The 12685-nt window shown below is 39.2% G+C and overlaps 1 protein-coding gene across 1 annotated transcript in view; it reads right to left on the bottom strand.

Annotated features, from left to right (window-relative positions):
• Window positions 1-12685, bottom strand: part of SVEP1 (sushi, von Willebrand factor type A, EGF and pentraxin domain containing 1) — a 355921-nt gene that overhangs the window by 169743 nt on the left and 173493 nt on the right. The window contains exons 9-13 of the mRNA XM_069086632.1: window positions 12555-12684; window positions 8921-9028; window positions 7004-7135; window positions 4693-4887; window positions 1671-1792 (exon numbers count right to left, since the gene is read on the bottom strand). Of these exons, the coding sequence (XP_068942733.1) occupies window positions 1671-1792; window positions 4693-4887; window positions 7004-7135; window positions 8921-9028; window positions 12555-12684 (687 nt within the window). The remainder of the gene's footprint in view (window positions 1-1670; window positions 1793-4692; window positions 4888-7003; window positions 7136-8920; window positions 9029-12554; window position 12685) is intronic.

Raw genomic sequence — 12685 nt, 5'->3', positions numbered from 1 at the left:
GATACAAGAAAAGGCAAACCCCAGTCCATAATGGGTTCACATTTTAATGGGGGAAGTGAACATAGAAATATCTATTTACTGGTATGACGAGTTGGAAGCAATTTCAGAGGGAAGACAATAGAAGTGGGATGGGGTGGGGGTGAGAGGAAAGGCCTTCTGTAAAAAGTAGGATTTAAGTTGTCTGAAATAAATCCAGAGACAGAGACGGGGAGAAAGATTCTCCGTCAATGTTTGTGGAACTTAATTTCTAGGGTGTACTGGTGATGTTTAGGGTTTTTAAGAGTTATGCCATTGCCTTCTCAACTGCATATAGGTGCTAATTTAGTCTCCAAGTATTTTGTTGGTTAATTTTTTTCTTCTTAAATTCAAGAATGATATTAATATTTCATCTCTTTTCTGAACATATTTTATATAGACTCGAAAGATAAACTGATAAGGACTTATCCAATGCTTACTTCCATAGTTCTGTGGAAGATACATGATTCCTGCCCTCCACCAGCTTAAAATACGGTTGGAGATATTCTGTTGTTGTTCAGTCATTTCAATAGTATCTGACTCTTCCTGACTCATTTGGTGTTTTCCTGGTAGATATACTGGAGTGGTTTGCCATTTCCTTCTCTATCTCATTTTCGAGATGAAGAAACTGAAGCAAAGAGGGTTAAGTGACTTGTCTGGGGTCACCCGGCTAGTGTCTAAGGCCAGATTTGAACTCAGGAAGATGAGTCTTCCTGACTTTAGGCCTGGAACTCTATCCACTGTGCCACCTAGCTGCCCCTGGAGAGTATAGCTCCTTTTTTCCTTCCCCTGAACCAATGATATTGTTTTAAATAAGAACTTATGATCTACACAATGTCCGGGCAGTTGATTTTCATGAGAAAAATAAAACCCTTCGGGGTTGCAGCATTTTTTTTTAAATTACAAAGTATATACACATACATATATGTATATATAGTCAAAATAGCTTTGCCTCAGACTTTCTACCCTGGTTTATTAACTTAGGATACATATGTCGATGTGTTTTAAGTAAACCATTTCATAAAACCTTACTTCTTCCAGGAGGAATATTCTTTTTTTTTTTTTTAAAGCAATTGGGGTTAAGTAACTTGCTCAAGGTTATACGGCCAGTTATTTCTGGGTGTGGTGCTAAGTATCTGAGCCCGGATTCGATCCCAGGTCTCCCGACTCTGGGGCCGGTGCTGTCACTCACTGCACCACTTGGCCACCCCTGAGGCCTATTCTGATCCTTCTAGTTGCTGGTGTCCCCTTAGAACTACCCCCCCCAACTACTCTGCATATATTTTACATACACATTATTTACTCTTCTGTTTTCATATTGTCACCTCTCTTCCTTCTACAACAGAATAAGCTTGTTGAGAATAAGCTTTTTTTTCCTTTTTATCTCCAGTGCCTAGCACAATGTCTGGCCCATAACAGGCACTTAACAAATGACTGTGGAGAGAATGAATGAAGGTCAGTCCTGGCATTTAGTACTCATGATTAATGTTTGATGACAAGTAGCACAACTGAAAACTCAGAAAAAAGGGATTTCAGAGCAATTATTCAAGATGCAGATTGCCAAGTAGAACTCAGAAAATTGTATTGTGAAACAAGTCTCAATAAAAGCTTTCAAACAACTAAAAGAAAAAAATAAAAGAATACTACTAACCTACCATTTCACCAAGAGTAGTCTCAAAAGCTTTAGAAAAGTTTTTGAGGAGATCATTGTTATCACAGCATGTTGTTTTGTAGAGCATCTCAAAGGATTTGAATCCATGATTTGCAAAGCGATTTACTAGAAAATGTGGGAAGAAAACAGTTTTTGTTGGTTAGTGATTTTGTAGAAAAGGGGTTTTAACTTCAGATGATCTCTGATATGGAGAAGTTTATGCAAAATGACTTGACCTGAATGCTTCATTTCTTACATTGTTCATTACAAAAACCAGAGATGCCACTTAAGAAGCATTCCAGCTTCTTACGAAAAAAACAAAGAGTAAAGCTAAGTTGCACAGTAATTAGAGTTTGATTTCCATAGTCCAATAGTTTCAACCTCCCAATGTCATGAATACTTCTAGTAGTTACCAGAAACAAATCTCGTCAGGTTTTTCATGATGTATCTCCTTGCATTAACAAGCTAAGAATGGATTGCAAATATTGTTTTTCCTAACATTGTGCAAGACAATCTTCTTTCCAGATTGGGGATTTCTGAATTGAAGAAATCTTATCCTTTTATTTTATGTGGATATACTAAAAAGACATTAATTTTTTTGGAAGAGGGCTGGACTTGTTCTTGTAGGCCTCAGAAGACAGAACAATGACTAACAAAGGGAAGTTATAGATTTTTGTCTCAACATAAGAAAGAATTACCTATTCATTGGAGGCACCCAAAATGAAATGGGCTACCATGGGAGTTAGAGAATTCTTAGTTACTGATGCTCCTCAACTTGAGGTTGGATTACACCTTGTTGAGAATATTTGAGAGAGGATTCATGCTTCAGGTGCAGATTTCTTCCAATTTTGAATTCTATGAGTCTGTAATTCGGAGGTGAACTCTGATGAAGTAGTATGGCTAACAACATCCTATTAGCCCAGGGTGGAGCTAATAGGAGAGAATTTAAGATTGAAAATTTCAATTTTTATCTCACTTCCATGGAGAAGACTATTCATTTTCTTACTACCATAGACATAGATTCTTGGTTTCATTTTATAAGATAAGGAAACCATGGTCTCAAAAGATAATGACCTGCTTAAAGAAGGATGTGAATTTAAAAATACCTCAAAGGACCAAGCTGTGTCAATCGATGAAATGCATTTACACATACTAGAGAGAATAGGTTAAAAAATTATTTCAAAATAAAATTATGATGTCTGCTTATAATAATTTATTTATTTATTTTTGCAGGGGAAAGGTAGAGCAATTGGGGTTAAGTGACTTGCCCAAGGTCACATGGTTAGGGAGTGTTAAGTGTCTGAGTTCAGATTTTAACTCAGGTCCTCCTGACTCCAGGGCTGGTGCTCTATTCATTGCACCACCTAGTTGCCCCTAATTATTTATTTTAAAAGTATATTTCCACAGAAAGGGAGAAATTATAGTAAATTAGTCCCCCACTCTGGTTGCCTCATAACCATGAATACATGGCAGTTAAAGTTCATGACCTACCTAGGCAAGCCTGGTCTTGGGTTTGGGGTTGCTTCCTCTGTTTTTATTTGGTCTTAAATGAATGTGTCTTGTTCTTATATGCATCCAGACTTTGAGGCTATCTTATATGTTCAAGAAATTGAGAGACCTTGCATCTTCCATTGTGGCTGGTTGCATTTCAGGAGGAGTCCCTAACAACTACTTCATTGTTCTTGAAACAGATGACCACTGGCCTGAGGGTGAACCCAACCCACGGCACAGCTTTTCAGAAGACAAGCGGATTTTGAGAAGCACAGTGCAGAGGTGAGGTGAAATTCAAAATGCCTGACCAGCTGTCCTACTAATCGCTTTATGTTCTGATAAGGTTTAGAATTGACTTCCTGACAAAGCATAACAAGTCATAAACTTCTGCTTGTTTATATCTTTCAGTCAATGCCTGCTGGTGTATGTTGTGTGTGTGTGCGTGCTTGCATGTGTGTGTGTGTGTGTGCATGTGTGTATGTGTGTTATCCTTTTTGCGTGCAGGAAATAAACCTTTTCCTTACCGGATGTATATTGTACATTGAGTCCTTCTATTTCCTCCTCTGGGGAGAACTTCACATGAGAGACCAAACTTAAGCTTTATAAGTAAATCACCCCTGAAGAGCTGGTTGAAGTGTTGGGGAGGTGGGGGTTAATGAGCCAGAATGTAATTAGAAATCTAATCCCTCTTCTAGGTGGGCAGTATACCCTGTCTAAACCCAGTCAGAGATCATGTACATTGATAAAGGAAGGGGCAGATGTGGTCCTTAATGAAAAGGGGATGGGTACAATGCCACAGATCCCTAGATTCAGCAGCAGGTTCCTTAATAGTGTAGGGGAATTCCCTCTCAGTGCCAATGGGATTAGAAATTGAAACATATTGAAGCATCCCTATTCCTTACAGAGGAGGTTGGAAAATTTTATCCCATATCGATTACTATCCATCAGGGGATTTGAGCCTTCACTAGAACATAGGCAAAAAAATTTTTTTTTAATAGCAGGAAAATTCCCAAAGGGGAAATTTCCATTTCTAATGCAGATTGACAGTCATTCCACAATTCATAGAATTTCTGGTAGTGTCTTAGAGTTTCTGGGAGCATTGAAAGGTTAAGTGACTTGCCCGAGTAAGAAGATTTATCACAAAACAAGTATCTATATATAATGGAGATAAATGGAGTATCTATATATAAGTATCTCTCTCTATATATGTATATATCTATATATAAGTGTGTGTATATATACATATATATATACAAGTATCTAGGTGCAATGGAGATAAATGCATTAAAAGTCAACGCATTTATAAAAAAGTAAAAGGTCATATTAAAAATATCCCTCATCGCAGCCCCTCTGTTTTATTCCCGAGAGCCGTGGTTTACTTTTCCCATCCCCAGTCTTAGCTTTGACCTCCAGTGCCCCCTCACACCCATCAATACTGAATCTTAGGGAAAAATAACATTTCTCTAAATATATATTTCTAAATACTCTAGGAACACAGTTTTATCACAAGAGAAATTAATCCAAAGTAAACTTACCAGAACAGTCTGGCCATTCAGTAGAATATGGGGGTCTCCAGATTCCATCTTCATAGGCACAGTAATATTTTTCAGCAGATCCTTCCGTAAAATCATAGCCTTCTAGGCAACTCAGTGTGCAATTAATACCAACACTGTCATTGGTACATATGAAATCTCCATTAATAGGAGTGAATGGAACTTCACAGGGAGAACCTATGCAAAAAATACTCTAATTATATACAACAGTCATTACACAAATGCTTATGAAGCACCTACTATGTGCCAAGAACTGTGCCTGGAGATATAAAGGCAAAAACACAGTCCCAACACTCAAGGAGATAACATCCCATAATATACAGTGACACAGCATCTATCTTATTGTTATTCCTTTTTTTTGCTCCTCCTTATAGGATACTCTAAGGCGAAGGGGGTGGAAGCGAAACCTGAGGCCTCAAGGCCACATGTGGCCCTCTAGGTCCTCAAGTGTAGCGCTTTGACTGAATCCAAACTTCATAGAACCTCACTGAATTCCAACTTCCCAGGGGATTTGTTCTGTGAAGCTTGGATTCAAAGGGCTACATCTGAGGACCTGCAGGGCCATGTGTGGCCTCAAGGCCACAGGTTCCCCACTCCTGCTCTAAGGTTTACAAAGTGTTAAGTTTAAACTCTGGGTCCGAAGTTTTCAAAGGGAGGTTGTCTTCTTATTTTCCTACTACTCTTAAAAAAAGGTTTACATTGAACTCTTGGAGTTAAAGATGGAAAAAAAATTGTTTTGCAAATGCTACTAAAAGCATGGCTAATTGGGTGCTGTATACTTTTATGTTTAGGAAAAGCCATAAGCACTCCTAGGTTGATAGGGCTGCTTCCGCCATTCCCTCATTAAAATTGAAAACAATCTGGACAAAACTATATGACAGAGAAATGAATTTTTCAGAATCTATCAACCCCTCTCCCCATTATCCCCCTCAAGTAAATATCATGATAATAAGAATATGAGACTACTTCATTATTCCATGAGAGAATAGTTGATGAAATGTTGATGGAAGGCATCTGACAACAAGGAATATCAGAAATCTAGACAAGAACAGTGTCAATGTTTTGCTTTAAAACAATATTCTTTCTTGTTCTTTTTTTTTCACTAAATGGAGTGGAAAAAGCAGGCCTTGAGGTGGGTAGAACCAAGATGGCAGATGAAAGGGAGCTTTGCAGTGAACTCTCTTAACTTTCTCCTCCAGATAACTAAAATGACACCTGAAATGGGATTCCGGAGTGGCATAACCAATAAAACATCAGGGTGAGACATTTTCTCAGCCCAGGACAAGTTTGGAGCTCCTTTGGAATTCTAGACACTTCTGATGCAAAAGCAGCCCTGACCCGCATACAAACCACATTCAGTCAGTCCTCCACTCAGGTGACAAATAGGTCTTCCTAAAACATAGACCTGACCATTTCGCCCTTCCTTTCAGCAAACTCCAGTAGCTCCAAATACCTCCAGGATCATACATAAATTGTATGTGTTTTAAAAACCTTTCATAACTTGGCCCCTTCTTTGTCTCTTTATACCTTACTACTCTCCATGTATTATATTATCTAGTGACATTGGCTTCCTTACTGCTTCTTGAAGATGACACTCCATAGAAGATTGGTATTTTTTGTTTGCTGTCCCCCATGCCTGAAACTCTCTCCATCATCTCTGACTCCTGGTTTCCTTCAAGTCTCAGCTAAAGTCCCTTCTATAGGAAGACTGTCCCAACCCCTCTTATTTCAAGTGCCTTCTCTTTTTTGATTATTTCCAATCTGTCTTCTATATAGGATTTGTTTTGGTACATAATAATTTAAACATGATCTCCCTTATTAGACTGTGAATTCCTTGAAAGTAGGAATTTGGGGGGGGGCGGGGATCAGGGTGCATCTTCAGGGTTTAGAAAAATGCCCAACATATAGTGTTTAATAAATGTTTGTTGGGAGCGGCCAGGTGGCTCAGCGAGTAAGAGCACCGGCTCCAGTGTCGGGATGACCTGGGGATCGAATCCCGGGCTCAGACACTTAGCATCCACCCAGAAACACCTGGCCATGTAACCTTGAGCAAGTTACTTAACCCCAATTGTTAAGGGCGGCCAGGTGGCTCAGTGAGTAAGAGCACCAGCTCCAGTGTTGGGATGACCTGGGGATCAAATCTGGGCTCAGATACTCAGCACCACACCTAGAAATAACTGGCCATGTAACCCTGAGCAAATTACTTAATCCTGATTGCTTTAAATAAATAAATAAATGTTTGTTGACTTAACACCTTGCAGGGTCAGGTCATAATCCTAAGAAGCATACATACCTTTGATGACAACATAAATCTCACACGTCTTGTTGTTGCCAGAAGGATCTGTTGCCGTATATTGTACTGTGGTCCTTCCTTGGGGAAAGAGATCTCCTGGGGAATGACTTCTAGTGATGCTTAGTAAAGTTCCTAGAAATAATGAAAATGAGCAAGAGTAGGAAAGGTTTAGGATTTATTGTTTTTCACTTAATACCAGACATGAAAAATATTATCTTTCTACATTTTCCTATTGGGCTATAGGACCTAACGATGAGTTGAGCATCAAAGCAATGATACTTACTCATTTTGCTATTGTTACATTACATTCTTTGATTCATTATGCATCTTTCAACTGCATATATATTATGGACAGGCTTGCACATAACACTATGTTAGGCACATTAGTGGTAATAGAAAAGTACAAGTCTATTGCCCAATCACTGCCCTGATGGATTATACATTTTCTCAGATATTCCATAATTTACCCAATTATATGTTAGTTTCTAGAAAGTAGCATGGACAGGTATTATCAGTAATCAGACATTCCAAGATTTCATGTTGGAAAAGACTTTAGACACCATTTAGCCTACACCTTTCATTATATTGATGAAGAATTAAGGCTAAGAGAATTTAGTGATGTGACCAGGATCACACAATTACTAACTGTCTGAGGCAGGATTTGAAACTAGGTCTTGACTGCAAGTTTACTATATTCACGCTGCATTTTCAATAGATCTGGAATCCCATCTACATGCAGTTTCTCTCCAGTATTCCATTGTACAATCCAACTGTGTCCACTCATCATTCAGGTCCTCCCTTACACTGTCCACAAGGGAACTCTCCAATGTGTTAGAGTCTTTTCTTTAAGTCTCTTGATGCTTAAATGCTACTGGGGACTCCATGGTCCATCTGTCCAGTGGTTATCTCTTCTTCAAGCTATATAACCAGCCCTCATCTTTTGTAATCCAACATCTCTCTGATGACATCCTTTTCTTTCTTCTTAGCCTGCTCATGTCTGCCATGTGACTGCGATGTACCTTTTCCTCACCTCTGTTTCTGGACAGCCCTAGTTTCCCTCATGACTCAGTTCAAATAACTTCTTCTACATGACATTTTTTCTAGTGCCCCTAAGTGCTTGTGGACTCCCTGTTAAAGGAGGGAGTCCCTGTTACATCCGTAACAGTATATAGACATTGTCTACTGGCACATAGAAACCCTCAGCTTACCTACTTCTCAATTCCCTGGGGAACTGCCCTAAACCCTTAAATAGACTGGGACTCAACTGTGTCTTATAGATTAGCTATCTACATGATGTTTCTCTTGATTGAAACCAAGCTCCCTTTCCCCCATTTTGTTTCATTTTTGTCCTTGTATCCCCAGCAGCACATTACATACAATCTGGAAAATATTTGGTTCTTAATATTTATTTCCTCCCTACTGACCATTAGTTACAAATGGACATTCATGTTATATTACCTAAAAAATTGTTGGCATTACAAAAATCACAGAATGAGAAGAAGCATTAGATATCACCTAGTCATTTTTATCTATCTATCTATCTATCTATCTATCCATCCATCCATCCATCCATCCATCCATCCATCCATCCATCCATCTATCTATCTATCTATCTATCTATCTATCTATCTATCTATCTATCTATCTATCTAACAGGCCCAAGGAGGCAAAGCAAATTGACAAAAGTGAAATTGCAAATCATTGGAAAGTCTGGGTCTACAACCCCAATCCACTGACTTCCTTCTAAGGCCAATGATCTTTTGACTGTGCTATACTTCATTGAAGTGTTTTCCCATCCTTTTTGTTGTTGTCGCTGACTCTAACAACTGCCATTTGTTTTCCATTCCCTACTTTGTTTACTATATTAAGACAGACAATCATGTATTTTAACTAAAAACCAAATGGTGGTTCCCTTACCTGAGTTGTCTGAGAACTGAGGCTCATCCCAGGTTGCTGCATACTCATTCTTGGGGCCCTGGATTGGAGGTGGGGATCGGCACCTATCAATGACAGGCGGTTCTACATCTAAAGAACATGAAAGCATAGAGAGAAACTAAATACTGAATGGGCTATCCACAGGCTCTGAACCAAACAGTGAGTGGAATAGCCACAAGAAAGAATGGGCGTCTGTACATGCCTTATCCAAAGACTCCCTATAGTATCATGTAGACTGTGGATTTTTTTTTCTTTGTATGTACTTGTAGCTATTTTTGATGTATGGTGGGCACATTGTGTCTGCTGAAAGAGAGACCACCTAAAGGTACCTTGGCAGTGCAGCCTGCCTTGATAGTGGAAATACAACATTCACCCAAAGGAAGTAACTAGGTAGGTATAGCAATGCTCAGCCTAAATAATGATAACAATAATTAATAACAAAATTACATTTATATAGAGTTTTAGAATTTCCAAAGAGCTTTTTCATAATAACCCTGGGAGGTAAGTAATACAAAGGTTCCTCTCCCCACCCCCCATATTATGTGTGGGTTAAGTGACTTGCCCAGGTCACACAGCTAGTCAGTGTCTGAAGCTATATTTGAACTCAGATCCTCCTAACTTCTAAAGCTGGTGTTTTATCCACTGCACCATCTAGCTGGCCCTCGTATTTTTTTTTAATAGCTGAGGAAACTGATGCTCAGAGACCTTAAGGAATTTGCCCAGGATCATACCACTATTAACTATTAGAGTACAGAAGACTGTATGTTCATAATATCAAAGGATCAGCAGACCATAGGCTCATAGAGCTAGAGCTAAATAGGACCTAACAGGCCAACTTCTTATCTTAGGGATGAGGAAACTATGGCCCAGAAGTGGTAAGTAACATGCCCAAGGTCACACAGATAGCAAACTTCAAGGGGTAAGATTTGAACCCAAGTGCTTTGACTACAGAGCCAGTGTTCTGTTTCAAATCAACTGCTAGAGTTCTAGACTCTCAAAGCCAGGGCACACAGGCTGTTTGGGCTAATTTATAGCCCCCCTAGGGCATATCACGTGGTCCTTTGTCCCTTTGTGTGGATAAATATGTAACTGGATGAATAATTTTTGGGAAGAGAAAGAAATTGGGGGGAGGTGAGGAGAAAGTCCATATTTCATTTTCTCTGCAGGGTGATGGGAATCTTTGGCATAAACTCTGTACAGATGGGATGAATTACACATTGACAGTTTCTCTGATTCCTCAGTTGTTTTGGCATAGGTTTTTTTGGGAAGGGTTTTGGGGGAGCTAAAGTAGTTTTGAAGCAGCGAGCAGACTTTAAGGTGCTACCTGTTGTCAGGACCCTTATAGTTCTTCCTCCATCCTTGACACTTTAGATCACTATCCTGAGTCACTGAAGCACAGACAATTAAAAGGGCTTGCAAAGTCTACGTATACCTGAAGGAGAGTCTTTTCTAAAACATAAATGGTTATCAGGCATCCAATTTTGCTCAGAGGTCACTATTAAAGGGGATGCTACTATATCTCTAGGCAGCCCATTCCATTTTTGGGAGTTTTTATCTGTGTTGTTCCTCAGCAATTTAAGATCCCAGATTTAGGGTGGCTAGGTGGCGCAGTGAACAAAGCACCGGCCCCAGAGTCAGGAGGACCTCAGTTCAGTTCCGGCCTCAGACACTTAACACCCACACAAAAAACTAGCCCTGTAACCTTGGGCAAGTTACTTAACCCCAATTGCCCTCCAAAAGGCCAAAAAAAAAAAAAGATCCCAGATTTAGAGATTGGACATGTTCTTAGAGGTCAATTGGTCCAATCACCCTCACTTTATGGATGAGCAAAGTGAGACTCAGAGCTTTCCAGTTCCATGCCCAAGGACTGATGTATCAGTAGCAAATATCGGAGGTGCGATCTGAATCCAGGTCCTCTGATGGAAGGCCAGGGATCTTCACTTATCCCTCACCCCCAAGGTTAAATATGATTGAGAATGTTTATATCCAGAGTCAGTCAGTGACTTCATCAATCATCGGCTCCTTAGGTTGGTGACTTAAATATTCTTAGTGGGGTCTTATGACTATGTGACTAAACTTGGTAACCATATGCATGTTTATTACTGCTTCTCCTCCTCCCAGTGGCTACTGTTTTAGCTATCGACATAATAAAGACATTTAATGGAGAACAAGCTAAATCAATCAGTAGCAAAATGAATGAAACATCTACACTTTATTGGCATACTGGTTATTTTCCCTCCTGAGTGACTTCTGTTTCCAAGGTTCCCTAAAACCAGAGCTTAGGTCCCTGAAGCACATCAATCAAGCATGAGTAAGAGGTGCACAAAGGCAGTAAGAGCCAGTCAGTGAATCATGAGAGGCTCCTACTCTGAGATCATGATGGATCCAGAGTCCAACTAGCCTGGGCACTTCCCTAGTGATGCACCATAACAACCATGACGCCTCTAGGCCCTTTCACTGGGTGTTATCTGTTCACGTCTTCTTTTAATCTTCCATAGAAGATCTGATGTGCCATTTTAAAAAATTCATGATCCTTTCCTCCCCCCACCCAAAACCCCTCCAAACCAACAAAATCATGTTGGTTCAACATTTTAAAAATGAAATACGAATTCAAGGTACTAGATTCCCTTTCTCTAATTAGCAACAGTGAGTGGCACCACAATCAAGTCAGGGTTGGGCTGAGGTCAGTAGAAGCGTGGGCTTAGCTTTCTACCTCAAGGTAGACAACTGAAACCACTTATTTGAATGGAAGAATGATAATATCTGTCCTACAGGTTTCCACATCTTAAATTGGACCGGTGTCCAGATATGTATCCAAACATACTGCAAACTCATCCACATTCCAGGTTGATGACTATGGAGCTAATTTTCTTTCCATATGGAAAACACAAGGACTTTGGCAGGTACTCCATCAAATTATATTTCTGGGCTAATTTCAGTAGATTGTTTTTAAATGACTCAAAGCCAAGGTATTTTCCATGCTGAAATGAAAATGTAAATTTTAGAATTAGCATTGGAATTATAACTAATAAGGAACTAATTGCTCATAAAAATTTTCAGGTTTCCTATTTGCATAAGTTGTGGTGAAGGCAGACTGGTGAATTCATCAGTAGGAAATAGGAAACTTCTCATAAGGGAATTCAATCTTCTGAAGTAAAATCATCAACTGTTCTCTAACTTATAATGCCAAGAGAGTTATCTGGATGACTTAAAAGTTAAGAGGCTTGCCCCAGCCACACAACTAGCATGTGTCAGAGGTAGGGTTTGAGCTCAAATCTTTCTTACCCTATACTTTAGTTATGGATAGTAAAAGTTACAGTATATAGGGCAGAGATAGATTTCTACCTTAGTAATGTTATCACATTATTGCAAGGAATATTTTAAAAAATCTTCAACTTAAAAACTTTATTTTTTTAAAAAAATAACCATATAACATTTGACAACCTAGCATAGATGAATGGTAAATTTTCATGATCTCATGATATGATATGAATGCTGTGCTTTGTTGGATTTTCAGGAAGGCTGGGATTTATTGCTACAAGGTAAAGAGGGAAATGAGAAATAGATTCTAGGTCGCTTTTAGAACTTCATCCAAATATTTCTGAAGAGAACTTACCAATAACCTTGACATTGAATGTACAACGGGCCTGGTTTCTGGACTGGTCAACTGCTGTATATGTGATAGCAACCTCTCCAATTGGAAAAAGGTAAGGTGGTGAAAAAGCTGGAGTAACGTGAATCGATACC

Source organism: Petaurus breviceps, unplaced genomic scaffold (genome assembly GCF_028583685.1).
Source record: "Petaurus breviceps papuanus isolate PSGF00001 unplaced genomic scaffold, PetGlider_PUasm1.0 118, whole genome shotgun sequence".
NCBI classification, from domain to species: domain Eukaryota; kingdom Metazoa; phylum Chordata; class Mammalia; order Diprotodontia; family Petauridae; genus Petaurus; species Petaurus breviceps.
The sequence above is the reverse complement of the archived record's forward strand: the minus strand, read 5'-3'. Positions and strand labels throughout refer to the sequence as shown.